Here is a 16,007-nt window from a genome sequence, read left to right on the forward strand (position 1 = left end):
AGGCAGAGACTGATTAACGCACTGCTGGTTTTGGTCTTTTTATGGGATTTTTCGACTAACAAATACACTGAATATTGCTAGCCTTATCCTTTCACAAAAAACCTGGGGCCATGTAGTGTCCCTGCATAGAAGTGCTGATTTTCCTATGGTCTCTGGGCAAATTACAAAGCTGTAACATATAGCATTCTGTGCAGTCACCACACTGCACATAATGGGGACTTTGAGGCTACAGGGTACATGCACAATACACAGAGGGTAGAAGGTGGGGGTGGTCAATAGGGGGGCCCAGTCAGTAAAGCCAGCATCGTGTGTAGCTAATGTAGTTATCATCCCTAAAGAGACGAATAACAACAAGCACAGGACCACATGATCACAGTTATTTTCTTTTTCAAAGTGAATAGATTGATAATTTATGAAATTATATTTACACTTATGTATGAATGAAGTTGGCTGTTGTGAAAAAGGACAATGAGAAATCTCTGTGAAGAAACTCTTTTAGACTCAATGAGATGCTGATAAAGTCAAAGTATGCTCATTTTTGGAGGACCAAATCAATTATTGAAACCAAATGGATGGCTCTGAAAACAATTGTGTTTACATTCAACTTTACAGATGAAGTACAGGGAGTTGATCATGTCTGAACGTGAAGACTCTTTTTCGCCTGGACCAATCTATGGTTGAAACCTACGTCTTTGACAACGATTGTCTATATATCCACCTGATATGAAGAGTTCCCAGTGATCTCAACAAAAAGCACATCCTTCGAGCCGGAGTTGAACCAGCGACCTAAGGATAACTGCCACTGTGAACCTACAGTCCTCCGCTCTACCAGCTGAGCTATCGAAGGAGCAGCTCATTGCTCAATTGTTCAGTTTTTGGGTGAAACAGAAGATTAACAAAACTATGCTTTTCAAAGAGCCAAAATTATGGGGAGTGGATCAAGGCAAAAGGCTAAATTTTTTGTTCTATTTCTTTATTTGACATTCACTCATGATGACACATGACGTCCCCTAGACTATGTTGTCTACACCCCAACTTTGAGGTCAGCCAATTAATGTAGTTCCAAAGGTGGAGAATCTTTTCGTTTGTAGTTAAGTAAATCATTGAAACCAAATGGATGGCTCTGAAAACAATCGTGTTTACATTCATCTTTACATTTGCATTACAGGGAGTTGTTCATATCAGAACGTGAAGACTCTTTTTCGGTTGAACCAATCTATAGTTGAAACCTACGTCTCTGACTACAACTTTCTACATATCCATGTGATGTGAAGAGTTCAGAATGACCCTAACGAAAAGCACATCCTTCGAGCCGGAGTTGAACCAGCGACCTAAGGATAACTGCCACTGTGAACCTACAGTCCTCCGCTCTACCAGCTGAGCTATCGAAGGAGCAGCTCATTGCTCAAGTGTTCAGTTTTTGGGTGAAACAGAAGATTAACGAAACTATGCTTTTCAAAGAGCCAAAATTATGGGGAGTGGATCAAGGCAAAAGGCTAAATTTTTTGTTCTATTTCTTTGTTTGACATTCACTCATGATGACACATGACGTCCCCTAGACTATGTTGTCTACACCCCAACTTTGAGGTCAGCCAATTAATGTAGTTCCAAGGGTGGAGGATCTTTTCGTTTTGGTTTAGCAAATCAATCATTGAAACCAAATGGATGGCTCTGAAAACAATTGTGTTTACATTCATCTTTACATTTACATTACAGGGAGTTGTTCATGTAAGAACGTGAAGACTCTTTTTCGGTTGAACCAATCTATGGTTGAAACCTACATCTCTGACTACGACTTTCTACATATCCATGTGATGTGAAGAATTCAGAACGACACTAACGAAAAGCACATCCTTCGAGCCGGAGTTGAACCAGCGACCTAAGGATAACTGCCACTGTGAACCTACAGTCCTCCGCTCTACCAGCTGAGCTATCGAAGGAGCAGCTCATTGCTCAAGTGTTCAGTTTTTGGGTGAAACAGAAGATTAACGAAACTATGCTTTTCAAAGAGCCAAAATTATGGGGAGTGGATCAAGGCAAAAGGCTAAATTTTTTGTTCTATTTCTTTGTTTGACATTCACTCATGATGACACATGACGTCCCCTAGACTATGTTGTCTACACCCCAACTTTGAGGTCAGCCAATTAATGTAGTTCCAAGGGTGGAGGATCTTTTCGTTTTGGTTTAGCAAATCAATCATTGAAACCAAATGGATGGCTCTGAAAACAATTGTGTTTACATTCATCTTTACATTTACATTACAGGGAGTTGTTCATGTAAGAACGTGAAGACTCTTTTTCGGTTGAACCAATCTATAGTTGAAACCTACATCTCTGACTACGACTTTCTACATATCCATGTGATGTGAAGAATTCAGAACGACCCTAACGAAAAGCACATCCTTCGAGCCGGAGTTGAACCAGCGACCTAAGGATAACTGCCACTGTGAACCTACAGTCCTCCGCTCTACCAGCTGAGCTATCGAAGGAGCAGCTCATTGCTCAAGTGTTCAGTTTTTGGGTGAAACAGAAGATTAACGAAACTATGCTTTTCAAAGAGCCAAAATTATGGGGAGTGGATCAAGGCAAAAGGCTAAATTTTTTGTTCTATTTCTTTGTTTGACATTCACTCATGATGACACATGACGTCCCCTAGACTATGTTGTCTACACCCCAACTTTGAGGTCAGCCAATTAATGTAGTTCCAAGGGTGGAGGATCTTTTCGTTTTGGTTTAGCAAATCAATCATTGAAACCAAATGGATGGCTCTGAAAACAATTGTGTTTACATTCATCTTTACATTTACATTACAGGGAGTTGTTCATGTAAGAACGTGAAGACTCTTTTTCGGTTGAACCAATCTATAGTTGAAACCTACATCTCTGACTACGACTTTCTACATATCCATGTGATGTGAAGAATTCAGAACGACCCTAACGAAAAGCACATCCTTCGAGCCGGAGTTGAACCAGCGACCTAAGGATAACTGCCACTGTGAACCTACAGTCCTCCGCTCTACCAGCTGAGCTATCGAAGGAGCAGCTCATTGCTCAAGTGTTCAGTTTTTGGGTGAAACAGAAGATTAACGAAACTATGCTTTTCAAAGAGCCAAAATTATGGGGAGTGGATCAAGGCAAAAGGCTAAATTTTTTGTTCTATTTCTTTGTTTGACATTCACTCATGATGACACATGACGTCCCCTAGACTATGTTGTCTACACCCCAACTTTGAGGTCAGCCAATTAATGTAGTTCCAAGGGTGGAGGATCTTTTCGTTTTGGTTTAGCAAATCAATCATTGAAACCAAATGGATGGCTCTGAAAACAATTGTGTTTACATTCATCTTTACATTTACATTACAGGGAGTTGTTCATGTAAGAACGTGAAGACTCTTTTTCGGTTGAACCAATCTATAGTTGAAACCTACATCTCTGACTACGACTTTCTACATATCCATGTGATGTGAAGAATTCAGAACGACCCTAACGAAAAGCACATCCTTCGAGCCGGAGTTGAACCAGCGACCTAAGGATAACTGCCACTGTGAACCTACAGTCCTCCGCTCTACCAGCTGAGCTATCGAAGGAGCAGCTCATTGCTCAAGTGTTCAGTTTTTGGGTGAAACAGAAGATTAACGAAACTATGCTTTTCAAAGAGCCAAAATTATGGGGAGTGGATCAAGGCAAAAGGCTAAATTTTTTGTTCTATTTCTTTGTTTGACATTCACTCATGATGACACATGACGTCCCCTAGACTATGTTGTCTACACCCCAACTTTGAGGTCAGCCAATTAATGTAGTTCCAAGGGTGGAGGATCTTTTCGTTTTGGTTTAGCAAATCAATCATTGAAACCAAATGGATGGCTCTGAAAACAATTGTGTTTACATTCATCTTTACATTTACATTACAGGGAGTTGTTCATGTAAGAACGTGAAGACTCTTTTTCGGTTGAACCAATCTATAGTTGAAACCTACATCTCTGACTACGACTTTCTACATATCCATGTGATGTGAAGAATTCAGAACGACCCTAACGAAAAGCACATCCTTCGAGCCGGAGTTGAACCAGCGACCTAAGGATAACTGCCACTGTGAACCTACAGTCCTCCGCTCTACCAGCTGAGCTATCGAAGGAGCAGCTCATTGCTCAAGTGTTCAGTTTTTGGGTGAAACAGAAGATTAACGAAACTATGCTTTTCAAAGAGCCAAAATTATGGGGAGTGGATCAAGGCAAAAGGCTAAATTTTTTGTTCTATTTCTTTGTTTGACATTCACTCATGATGACACATGACGTCCCCTAGACTATGTTGTCTACACCCCAACTTTGAGGTCAGCCAATTAATGTAGTTCCAAGGGTGGAGGATCTTTTCGTTTTGGTTTAGCAAATCAATCATTGAAACCAAATGGATGGCTCTGAAAACAATTGTGTTTACATTCATCTTTACATTTACATTACAGGGAGTTGTTCATGTAAGAACGTGAAGACTCTTTTTCGGTTGAACCAATCTATAGTTGAAACCTACATCTCTGACTACGACTTTCTACATATCCATGTGATGTGAAGAATTCAGAACGACCCTAACGAAAAGCACATCCTTCGAGCCGGAGTTGAACCAGCGACCTAAGGATAACTGCCACTGTGAACCTACAGTCCTCCGCTCTACCAGCTGAGCTATCGAAGGAGCAGCTCATTGCTCAAGTGTTCAGTTTTTGGGTGAAACAGAAGATTAACGAAACTATGCTTTTCAAAGAGCCAAAATTATGGGGAGTGGATCAAGGCAAAAGGCTAAATTTTTTGTTCTATTTCTTTGTTTGACATTCACTCATGATGACACATGACGTCCCCTAGACTATGTTGTCTACACCCCAACTTTGAGGTCAGCCAATTAATGTAGTTCCAAGGGTGGAGGATCTTTTCGTTTTGGTTTAGCAAATCAATCATTGAAACCAAATGGATGGCTCTGAAAACAATTGTGTTTACATTCATCTTTACATTTACATTACAGGGAGTTGTTCATGTAAGAACGTGAAGACTCTTTTTCGGTTGAACCAATCTATAGTTGAAACCTACATCTCTGACTACGACTTTCTACATATCCATGTGATGTGAAGAATTCAGAACGACACTAACGAAAAGCACATCCTTCGAGCCGGAGTTGAACCAGCGACCTAAGGATAACTGCCACTGTGAACCTACAGTCCTCCACTCTACCAGCTGAGCTATCGAAGGAGCAGCTCATTGCTCAATTATTCAGTTTTTCGGTGAAACAGAAGATTAACAAAACTATGCTTTTCAAAGAGCCAAAATTATGGGGAGTGGATCAAGGCAAAAGGCTAAATTTTTTATTCTATTTCTTTGTTTGACATTCACTCATGATGACACATGGCGTCCCCTAGACTATGTTGTCTACACCCCAACTTTGAGGTCAGCCAATTAATGTAGTTCCAAGGTTGGAGGATCTTTTCGTTTTGGTTTAGCAAATCAATCATTGAAACCAAATGGATGGCTCTGAAAACAATTGTGTTTACATTCATCTTTACATTTACATTACAGGGAGTTGTTCATGTCAGAACGTGAAGACTCTTTTTCGGTTGAACCAATCTTTGGTTGAAACCTACATCTCTGACTACGACTTTCTACATATCCATGTGATGTGAAGAGTTCAGAACAACCCTAACGAAAAGCACATCCTTCGAGCCGGAGTTGAACCAGCGACCTAAGGATAACTGCCACTGTGAACCTACAGTCCTCCGCTCTACCAGCTGAGCTATCGAAGGAGCAACTCATTGCTCAAGTGTTCAGTTTTTCGGTGATACAGAAGATTAACAAAACTATGCTTTTCAAGAGCCAAAATTATGAGGAGTGGATCAAGGCAAAAGGCCTAGTTTCTTGTTCTATTTCTTTGTTTGACATTCACTCATGATGACACATGACGTTCCCTAGACTATGTTGTCTACACCCCAACTTTGAAGTCAGCCAATTAATGTAGTTCCAAGGGTGGAGGATCTTTTCGTTTTGGTTTAGCAAATCAATCATTGAAACTAAACAGATGGCTCTGAAAACAATTGTGTTTACATTCATCTTTACATTTAATTACAGGGAGTTGTTCACCTTAGAACGTAAAGACTCTTTTTCGGTTGAACCAATCTATGGTTGAAACCTACATCTCAGACTACGACTTTCTACATATCCATGTGATCTGAAGAGTTCCAAATGAAAATCACATCCTTCGAGCCGGAGCTGAACCAGCGACCTAAGGATAACTGCCACTGTGAACCTACAGTCCTCCGCTCTACCAACTGAGCTATCAAAGGAGCAGCACATTGCTGAATTGGTCAGTTTTTGCCTGAAACAGAAAATTAACAAACCTATGCTTTTTAAAGAGCTAAAATTATGGGGAGTGAATCAAGGCAGAAAGCCAAGTTTCTTGTTCTTTTTCTGTGTTTGACATTTACTCATGATGTCTTTGGACTGACATGACTTTTGACTGGATACATGTCAACTACAACATATCTTATTTCTTTATGTGAAGCATTTTGTTACTCTACTCAATTTGAAACACAAGCAGAAGGCGTTCTTTGGGTGACAGACATCTATTTTGGACATCCATGTTGTCAAAATATTGTGAGAATTGAATAAATAAAATACATAAATCATTAATTAGCACAGTATAATAATATCAAGCATTCTCATTGAGAACAATCACATAAACAAAAGTAATACAAACATCATTTATGTTACACAATTTTTCAACTGTAAAGGCCACACGCGGTTAAATTAGCGACTAATTTACTTGTTAATGATAAATGAAATGCAGGCGGACTATCGCGCTGCGATCATTAATAATCAATATGCAAACATTATACAGAAACACAAAATGAAGTTCCATACCTCAATGGCCGCGTTATCTTAAAAAAGTGCAGTAAGAAAGTAATCTTCACCCTTGAAAGATCTTCACTAATTCGTCTTCTTGAAATGAAACTTAAGTCACTCTCTCCATCGAATCCGACACACCCGCTACCTCACATGCTGACCATGGGGTGCAACAACAATAACAAACCCCACCCCATGCAACACTAAAACCTTAGTTCCTATGAAACACCAAACATGTCCTTTTAAATATTTATTCTTATATGTATTTTGAGTATGTTTTTAACTATTAATATTATATAACAAAAAAAATCCTCTATTTTAAAACGTAAATTATTCTTATATTTTAAATCAAATTAAAATATAATTAATTAATTAAATGAACTTAAAAATGCATAACTCTCTCTTATGGCAGCTACACACCTTGTAAATCAGTTCACAATACAACTAATCAAATAGTTTTTCTAACCTTTTTAGTGAAATCCATTTTTAAAATGGATCTGTATGTTGATGTTATGTTAGCTTTGATATCCTCCAGTCTGTGGTTCTCCTTTAATTTGCCAATAATCTGGGCTGGACATTTCCCTATAGGCCCTGCTCATGCAGAAGATTGATAATCCATATGTCACAGATACATATTTGAAAAGAAACATTCTTCTCACTCTTTGTTTTGAGAATTTCACCTTTTTATTAAAGTTTGTATAAAATTTACCATGGCCCCTCCTTCAACATGACGTTGTCTTTCCTCTCAATTAAAATGCTATTGAATCATCTAGTAGAACTAAAATAGTAATGACAAAATATTACAAAGTAACTACTGGATTTCATTGAACATTACAGAAAATATCACATAACACTGTAACAGAGTAGCATTTCTAAGGGTTAAGGTTTCTTTTTTTTTCTTTTTTTTTTTTTTTTTTTTACAAAATTTGTCAATAATCTTTTCACATTTAAGCTTTATAAACAACAAATCTCATCTTGTGTGGTGATGATTTTGAAATGACAGTAAAGCATAAAGAGAAGTATGCGTGGGGCAAGTGTGTTTGCCATCTAATTGAACTTCTCTTCATTACACAGCAGTTTGACAGTTACATCTTACCAACCCAACCTAAGCTTCATGAAGACTACTTGCCATTTCTCAAAGTTCAGGTTTTCTAATTCCTGTAACCAATGACAGTAGTGGTGTGTGGTGAACACAGATACAGACTTCAAAGCCATTTAAAAACATGTCTGATATCATGCTCCATTCACATTTCCCTACAGGCTGTGCTTTTAACCTTCAAAGCAACTGCTATTTAAGTCATGGTTTACTTTGATAATATCGACAGGCAGTAATGACATTGTAAAGCCCCAGAAAATAGTTTAGAGATCTTTTCCAAACTCCGTGCGGATTTGCAGGAAGTTGCCATCGGGAGAAGTATACAGTAGGACGGTCTGACCTCCCATTTGCTGTGACGTGGAGAGTTTAAACCGATGAGCTTTCAGGTGTACCTATGGGTGGAGCAGGTAGGGGACCCAGGAGACTGGGTAAGAGAAGCGGTGTACTTGGGGTAACTGGTGTAGCATGGTGGGTTGTCAAGTTCAGAAGGAGATCCAATACTGTTGCTGGATGAGTCATCCATGGAGGGATCCTGCAAAACAAGACGCCTTCTGCTGAAATACATTCTCTGCTAAACAAAGATAATTTAATATAAAATAATAACATTTATCTTGTGGAAAAAGCTCCTAGAAATTCACAGTCTCAATTATCACCTATCTGCAACAGCCAATTAGGTTGGAGCATTTAAGGGACTAAGTTGGACTGTTTTCTGCAGTTGAAGAGACAACTCATTTGGAATATTTGCTGTTGTGTATGTACATACGACTATTATTAATTGCCCTACTTTCTATTTGTAACTGTGTTTTCTTATCTGTGTGGAAATCTGTCAATGATTATGCATGTTCTTTACTATTTGGCATAGTGTAATGTAAAAGCGTAGTGATTTATGTGGAGCCTGTATAGTATAGTTAATGTTGCATTTGTTCCATTTGGTGCCTCATATTTTTCCTCACTGCTAATAAGAGGAAGTGATAGAAGAGGAGGAATACTGCAACAACAAAGCTCTTACTGATGCTCTTTATGATCACTCTGAGAACTCTTAATAACTGAAGGAGACCCAGATATTCTGTCATTTGGACTGTTGTGGCAAAACAGCAAGTGAACAAGGTTCACAGGGACAAAAGATTCAGTATCAAATTATTACTAGATTGCCATGCGCTGAAATTTCCTGAACACATTTCTGCTCCCAGAAGGATAACCCTGTGGTATTAACTGTATTACCACCTTTAGGAAAACCTTTGCATTTTTAGTTCCACTATTGATAATGCTGTATGAAAAGAAAAGATGTCACTCTGCTGTTTGTTATGTGGGGTGTAATGATCATCACACCCTCCAGGGAAAGCTAAAGTTGCAGCAGATTTTTAGTCCAGCTACCTTTTGTGAGTCACAGAATCTAATAAAATTAGAGTGATGATGAGAGTCTTACCTTTTGCTGCAGGATGTAAAGCGAAGTAACTGCATTTATTCCATTATGCTCTGTCATTTTTGGAAGCACATCATCTGTGGCAAAGAATAAAACATTGGACAGTCTATCATACACATAGTCTGATTTCTTCATGGGGATTACTCCAGCCTCATGTTAGAGTAGCTGATCACTTTTTTGATTAACTATCAGTACAGTGGAATATTGTTTAAATATAGCAATACCATACCTCTTGTATTGATTGGTGAGCGATGAGAACGGTCATAAAACCTGGAGAGAGGTTTTCTAGGTGGATGTTTTGGCCTAACAAAGACAAAACGTTATCAATGCATTTCTAAAATCTGGCCATTCTAAAATCAGTCTCACACTATTGAGGCATGATAGTAATTAATAGTAATTCTTACTTTTTGGAAGGCGTCCAGCAGGCACATACTGTTACCAAGGTGATGAGGAGGAAGATACCTCCAGTGGAAAGAATGATATAAAGGGAACTTCTTCCTGGTAGGGGTCAGGATAACAGCTAATGCATATTAACAGTGAGCAGAACAACATGGGAACATGCAAGAAAGAATATTATATAGTATGATTGTTGAAATATAATTGCAAATTCTGGTAGTAAAGCTAGGTTTAGCAATGCTAGGTCAGTTGACCAGTCCACCACTTTGGTTCATGCTAAAATATCTCAACAACTACTGGGTGGATGAAATTTTGTTTTTCTGAAATTTGCTTTGTTTTATAAGGAAATGCATTCAATACATTTGTTAGAAGTAATTTTGATCTCTGCTACAGACCTTCATGGTCACCGTCAGAATAATAAGTAATCTGAAATGATCCCTTAACTTTTCATTGAGCGTTGCCATCAGCAATTTTAAAATAGCTGAAATAGTTTTATTGTCTGGATGTTACTTAAATTATATGTTTATTTGTGGTTATTTGCCCAAACTTAGTTTCAGAATCCACAAGACTTTATTACATATTGTGGATATATCATGTATTTGTGTATTAGGTTACGGGTACATAGTTAAAGTATACTAATTGTGTCAAATGTCTGTCCTACAGAAACTATTAATTATGTAGGAGAAACTGCCTTTTCTAGTTATAATTAATTACTATTTTAACGTTCAGATCTTATTGAATTGTTGATAGAATATGTTTTCATGAAGAAGTTTTTCTCTCTGATTGCTCTTCTGTCTGATAAACTGCATATAAACAGATCAACCTCCTGCTGCCCATGTCACTATGTCTAGCATGATGGGTTTAGCTCTTGCTGGCACTGTAACAAATAACAAAGGTAGTATCACATACTGTAGACGGTCAATCTGATAGGTAGGCTTGACATATTGCCCACGGGATTCTCCACTGCGCAGCTGTAGATATCATCATCTGCCATCAACACCCGTGTGATGGTCAAGAGCTTCTGGTCAGGTGACAATACAAATCTTGTTTCATTGGTCTGAGGCTTTCCACCTTTGAACCACCTGTATGTAGTCCTGGTTCCATTTTCATGGGAGCAGTTGAGGATGACGTTTTCGCTGAGCTCCAGTACTGATGAAGACTCCATGTGGATATAGGGCCTGGAAATAGGTTCTGGATATAGGTGACAGTAAATACAATAGTTTAAATAGACAAAAAAAGTCAAGTAAGCATGCTGTTTTCTATGTAGTATATATGGTAACCTTTAGGTCTAAGCCACATTACAGCAACCAAAACAATTTCACAAGAAAACATTTCACAAACCAGATGAAATTGAAAACAGAAACAAGATGCAAACACAATCAAAACAGAGCTATTTGGGTCCTCACACCATTCGGTGCTTGGGCCCAATTACTAATTGCTTACTAATACAAGTAATTACTAATACACATATCGAGCAGGCACATAGCAAAATTACCATGAATTTACAGTTATGTTTCTGTCTGCCTGATGAAGGTAAGTCCAATATTTGTTATGTCTTACCTTTCTTCAAGCATGACGTCAATTCAGCCTTTAATCAAAAACATGCAATTTCTTGCTACTAACGCCGAACATATATGCCGATAACAATTAATCTATGATAAGCTAATATCAACCGATAGTATCAACCTGGCTGTTTTATTGGTGTGGCTTTAGACTGGAGTGCGATGAATTTACATGTTGGACTGTGGGATATAAAGAAGAACATTTGTTTTTTTGTTTTGTTTTGCAAGTCAAACACAAGTCTTGACGATCCTGAAAGTCCCAAGTGTGAAAGTACAACTACAATTGTAGTACAATGTTATCGAAATTGATAAAAATGTTATGAATAATTATATTGAGGTAATGCAGGCTGATGGAAACATAGCATATTAATGTATTGTAGACGGCTCCTAAGAGCCTTTTTTAACAGGGGTTTGTATTCTCTGCAGTAGAGTAGGAAGAAACGGTCTCCTTGACACATTGGCTCCTGTGGAACGTTATTTCCCCCTCCTACTCTTCTCCAGGATACAGGTGACCTTCACTCAGGCTTCTATGTGGGCAGGGCTGATGCCATTCTTTCACTATGACATAGATCACTGAACTGCAACATATTAGGAGGTGTTTTACACGAACCCCTTTGACTGTCAAGCTGGCAATTGAAGATCTGTCTCTGTTGGAGAGGTTAGAGGTGAGCATGAGCCACAAGAGGCCCTAATACACGGGGTATTAACATGGACGGTAGTGCCTTCAAGCAAGTTGCCAGGGCCAGCTTTGCAGCTTCTACTATAACTGCTGGCTGGACTGTGTGAACTTGCACAGTCTATGTTTGGCTGACATCTCCTTCACATGCTAGTGTGATTGACATTTATCACCACGGAGCTGCAACATGAAAGTATTTTCCATATACAGTGCTTATTTTCCTATTTCTATATTTGTGAGCCAACATCATTTCACTCTGCTGTGCACTTTTCCTTTTGTATATTCTGAATGACAATAAAGTTCATCTTGATCTTGATTTTGCATGCTTTCCCAAACTTGACTGGCCACATGCTGGTTTGTGCCAACTGTGTTTAGTTTGTCCTCCATTTCAGTCCTACATGCAAAACAGGCACTTGTGCCTTATGCTGACTTCAATCAATTGCTCTGTGTGACAAGTAAACAAAATACCACATGTACTAACAGCATAAACAACATACCAAAAACCACATATTTCACATTGCTTGTGGTGGCTGAATCTGATTACACAATGTTCTGTAGTGTCTCTGCCACCACTTAAAAGCTGTGGGAAAAAAATATGCATCTCCACAAGATACTTGTTTCCATATCTGTTACCTCGCGAGCTGCCTGCGCTCCATTCAACTGGGTTTTCCTGTCCTATCTTGTACATAACAAGCACATAAGAAGTGCATGGAGGTGCACATGGTGCACATGGTCCAGAGTCCTCATATAATTCGTAGCAGTGCCAAAGTGACACCTGTATGTGTATATATATAAGGCCTTTAAATCTGTCAGGTAGGGTAGCTTTTCAAAGATAAGAAAATATGTAGTCAAGCCAACAATCATCAAACTTGGGACTTAAGTTGGACTTGAGCCTAATGTGATCTTACCCTGGAATTACCTGTACAGAATAATACAATAGAACATGTCCTCCTACCATCCACAGTGAGTGTGATGCTGCCCTCTCCTGTAAAGGTATCATCTGTGATGGAGATCTCCACGTCATAAGTTCCGTCATCAGAGAATCTGAGGTTGTGGAGAAGCAGAGTCCCATTCTCAAACACCAGAATTCGGTCACGGTACTCAGGCCTCAGGGTGCCAATGATGTCAGTTCCAATCGACTGGACGACAGTGACAGACTTTTCCCTCTGGAGCTGCCACTTGATGACTGGCAGGTCTAGGCTGAAACTGCTGTAGCGGACAGACAGAAGGGCCTCCCCTCCTACTGTACCTTTAATGAGAGTGTTGGGGATAGTCATATTTACTGCCAGCACCTCACCTGGATAGAGACATGGAAGAGAGATTGCTGTGTTAGATTTTCTTTCCTCAAATCCACATAATTCCAATATATCTTAACTTCTACAAATTGAATAATACCACAGTTTTAACCTCTTATACTGATAGGAGTTTTCACAAATCCCCATCACCCTGCTGCATCTTTACTTAACTCTGCCCTATAAATGCAGAGCAATAACTTTAGAAGCAATGAAGACAAAAAAAGAGATGAAAGTTTTTAAGGATGGTTGTCAAACTACTGTATATAACATACAATATCAGTTGCCAATTCATGAGGAACACCTAGCTAAAACTAATGCAGTCCAATATAGCAATAAATCAGCAATACATTCCTGCCAGTTCAGTTTATGTTGAAACTAATTGATCATTTTGGAGGATTCATTTGTGGTGCTGTTGGCACTGTATGGCACTGTATAGAGAGGTGTTCTGTTTACAGGGTGGACAAAATTGTAGAAAAACCCTTTTAGTATAATGTAATACAATTCAGGAGCCCTATAGGGATACTGCTGTCTATTGCAATAACATGAATAATCATTATTGACATTTTTCCTACATACAGGCAAGATGTAAATAGTCCTCATTTTGCTGTGCATATACAGTAAGTGTTTTTGTTTTTTCAACTACAGGGAGTGATACAGTAGTTAACTGAAAGCTAGTGTGGGCATCACACCCCATCACTGCTGTGTACTGGGGCCAGTTTGCATGGCAGATCCACATTACCATGGTAACAGCTGTCAGTCCTTGGGATGGGCGAGCATGAGCCAACAAAAGTGAGGATTGTTTGTTCAAATTTCCTTCTTGGCAGTTCATGAAAAGAGCACTGGGAGCAATCCAGATGCCATGCTAGCCTTGCAGAAACAGAGCAGCTCAGTGACTCTGGTGCTAGCCACAACAATAGCAGGACAGGGATGAGACACAGCCACAGTTGAAAATAACTAAACATCTGAAAACACTTGTTCTTGTACAGCCTGTAGGCACAATTACTGTATTACTTACAAAGGGTGGGCACAAGACTGTAAAAGCACCCACATAGTCTGATGCAATCAAATACCCCAACAACAAATACTACCTTTGTGATGTCTCTAATGTTCAGTTTTCACAGCATTGTCAATTTTTTTCTGACACTGTTATTTACGATGACATTGAACATGTTACAATATTATGCAATAAAAACAATACAGTAGTTAACACAAACCTCTGGTGATATCATATTGTGTCAAAGCAAAATTATACCTGCAAATTGTATTTTTGTTTTTTGATTCGCTCATACTAAAACAAAAAATTAAAACAGTAATCAGACTTAGATTATCACTTGTTACCTATCTGCTACATTGTAAACAATGTGTGATCTTAATTGTTACACAATCTTCCAGAAACATTTCATAAACATGCAAGTGAAACATCAGACCACTGTGAGGCAAAACTATGTGATCTACTTAGCATAACATCACATAGATGGTGCATTACAAAAGCAAATTTTAAAGCAGTTTTACAGCAAATTCTAAAGTAGAAAACATGACATACCTGAATTGAAGAATCCAAGAAACATCAACAATAAAATTTGAGAAATCGTTCTGGCTTTTGGAGAATCCTTCTCTGCCTTCATCTTGGGTGTCAAGCTTTGTTTTCCTCCCAGACAACCAGCATAATCTGTGACTCTGGGCAGGACGGGAGCACACAGTTACTCATTCAGTCTCTGTAGGGACTGAGTACATGCTGTTCTCAAAAACCGCTGCAGAAACTGGACAAAAGTGCATGTGTCTGGATGTCCGTTTTGTATTATTTGTTTACTTAGCTTTATGTTTTTGTTGCAACAGTATCTGATGTATTCATAAACAAAAGCTTTTACACAGTCATGAGCTGCTTCAGTGTCTATATATGCATCAGTGTTGTTTAAATAAACACAATTTACTTGTTTTTCAGCCTTACCAGTGGTGGAGCTGAACTTGTAAAGTATAACTGAGGCTGGCACAAGAGGATGTGAGGTAAATAAAGAAGAAAGAGTTCATCCTCTGGGAACCAGCACTAAATATCATGGCAATCAGATCCATAGGACTGATATTTCTCATGCACCAGCTAATAATTTAGTCTATTCTTGGTGTTAGAGGAAAGGTCAATAATTTGCAAAAAATTGTAGAAATAAAACTTTGGGGACCATGAATATATAAAACTAATGTCAAGAGAAACTAGCCATTACCTTTCGAGAGACTGTCATGGACTTAAGGGTTGCTCAAAGGGAAATTTTGTCATGCTGCTGGTGGATAGGTAATAGAGAAGAATATTAGCAATCATACTCTGGGAACAGTGGCTGTCCATGTTGGCAATTTGGTCAGTATTTGCCAAGGTATAGTATCTTTACATACAATCAGTGTCTGTCTGTCTTGAACCAAACTGTTGAACAACCAGGTGGACTGTGTGCAAATTGCCGGCAAATTACTGCATTAACAATGTAGGCAGGAATGTTTATTGCATCACCCACATGCACCTGTGCAAACCACAAATGTCAGTCTTATGGTGGTGCTAAATTAAAAATCAGGGGATGACCCCAGTCAGGGGGATACATTTTTGTAGGCATTATGAATATTTATATTTCACTAAAATCCAAAAATGTCAATCTGCTGCTGGCAAACGAGTAGGGTTCAACATCTGGGGACCATGAATGTTTATA

General features: G+C 38.7%; 1 protein-coding gene and 11 non-coding genes across 12 annotated transcripts; all 12 read right to left on the bottom strand.

Moving 5' to 3' along the window:
• Positions 1-758: 758 nt before the first annotated feature.
• trnay-gua lies at positions 759-847 on the bottom strand. The gene is given in 2 exon segments: positions 759-794; positions 811-847. It is a non-coding gene; the product is annotated as a tRNA-Tyr (tRNA).
• A 456-nt stretch (positions 848-1,303) lies between these two features.
• Positions 1,304-1,392, bottom strand: trnay-gua. Its single transcript is given in 2 exon segments — positions 1,304-1,339; positions 1,356-1,392. It is a non-coding gene; the product is annotated as a tRNA-Tyr (tRNA).
• A 459-nt stretch (positions 1,393-1,851) lies between these two features.
• Positions 1,852-1,940, bottom strand: trnay-gua. Its single transcript is given in 2 exon segments — positions 1,852-1,887; positions 1,904-1,940. It is a non-coding gene; the product is annotated as a tRNA-Tyr (tRNA).
• A 459-nt stretch (positions 1,941-2,399) lies between these two features.
• Positions 2,400-2,488, bottom strand: trnay-gua. Its single transcript is given in 2 exon segments — positions 2,400-2,435; positions 2,452-2,488. It is a non-coding gene; the product is annotated as a tRNA-Tyr (tRNA).
• A 459-nt stretch (positions 2,489-2,947) lies between these two features.
• On the bottom strand, positions 2,948-3,036 carry trnay-gua. The gene is given in 2 exon segments: positions 2,948-2,983; positions 3,000-3,036. It is a non-coding gene; the product is annotated as a tRNA-Tyr (tRNA).
• Positions 3,037-3,495: 459 nt separating this feature from the next.
• On the bottom strand, positions 3,496-3,584 carry trnay-gua. The gene is given in 2 exon segments: positions 3,496-3,531; positions 3,548-3,584. It is a non-coding gene; the product is annotated as a tRNA-Tyr (tRNA).
• Positions 3,585-4,043: 459 nt separating this feature from the next.
• On the bottom strand, positions 4,044-4,132 carry trnay-gua. The gene is given in 2 exon segments: positions 4,044-4,079; positions 4,096-4,132. It is a non-coding gene; the product is annotated as a tRNA-Tyr (tRNA).
• Positions 4,133-4,591: 459 nt separating this feature from the next.
• On the bottom strand, positions 4,592-4,680 carry trnay-gua. The gene is given in 2 exon segments: positions 4,592-4,627; positions 4,644-4,680. It is a non-coding gene; the product is annotated as a tRNA-Tyr (tRNA).
• Positions 4,681-5,139: 459 nt separating this feature from the next.
• trnay-gua lies at positions 5,140-5,228 on the bottom strand. Its single transcript is given in 2 exon segments — positions 5,140-5,175; positions 5,192-5,228. It is a non-coding gene; the product is annotated as a tRNA-Tyr (tRNA).
• A 459-nt stretch (positions 5,229-5,687) lies between these two features.
• trnay-gua lies at positions 5,688-5,776 on the bottom strand. The gene is given in 2 exon segments: positions 5,688-5,723; positions 5,740-5,776. It is a non-coding gene; the product is annotated as a tRNA-Tyr (tRNA).
• Positions 5,777-6,224: 448 nt separating this feature from the next.
• trnay-gua lies at positions 6,225-6,313 on the bottom strand. The gene is given in 2 exon segments: positions 6,225-6,260; positions 6,277-6,313. It is a non-coding gene; the product is annotated as a tRNA-Tyr (tRNA).
• Positions 6,314-7,818: 1,505 nt separating this feature from the next.
• LOC111234513 (hepatocyte cell adhesion molecule-like) lies at positions 7,819-15,028 on the bottom strand. The gene is made up of 7 exons (XM_022762655.1): positions 14,864-15,028; positions 12,981-13,322; positions 10,697-10,978; positions 9,796-9,889; positions 9,621-9,694; positions 9,395-9,468; positions 7,819-8,500 (listed from the first exon to the last, which is right to left on the bottom strand). The coding sequence occupies exons 1-7, from the start codon at positions 14,943-14,945 to the stop codon at positions 8,351-8,353; spliced, it is 1,098 nt and encodes a 365-aa protein (XP_022618376.1). The 5' UTR covers positions 14,946-15,028; the 3' UTR covers positions 7,819-8,350.
• Positions 15,029-16,007: the final 979 nt, after the last annotated feature.

Source organism: Seriola dumerili, unplaced genomic scaffold (assembly GCF_002260705.1).
Source record: "Seriola dumerili isolate Sdu_G_001 unplaced genomic scaffold, Sdu_1.0 BDQW01000449.1, whole genome shotgun sequence".
Classification (NCBI taxonomy): domain Eukaryota; kingdom Metazoa; phylum Chordata; class Actinopteri; order Carangiformes; family Carangidae; genus Seriola; species Seriola dumerili.

Bases quoted from the DNA above. Each gene is read 5' to 3' on its own strand.
- LOC111234513 (XM_022762655.1), bottom strand. From the start codon at position 14,945: ATGAAGGCAGAGAAGGATTCTCCAAAAGCCAGAACGATTTCTCAAATT. The intron at 10,979-12,980 runs GTAGGAGGACAT...ACCTATATCCAG, and splicing joins CATCACACTCACTGTGGATG to AACCTATTTCCAGGCCCTAT. The intron at 8,501-9,394 runs GTAAGACTCTCA...CTTGTTTTGCAG, and splicing joins TTTACATCCTGCAGCAAAAG to GATCCCTCCATGGATGACTC.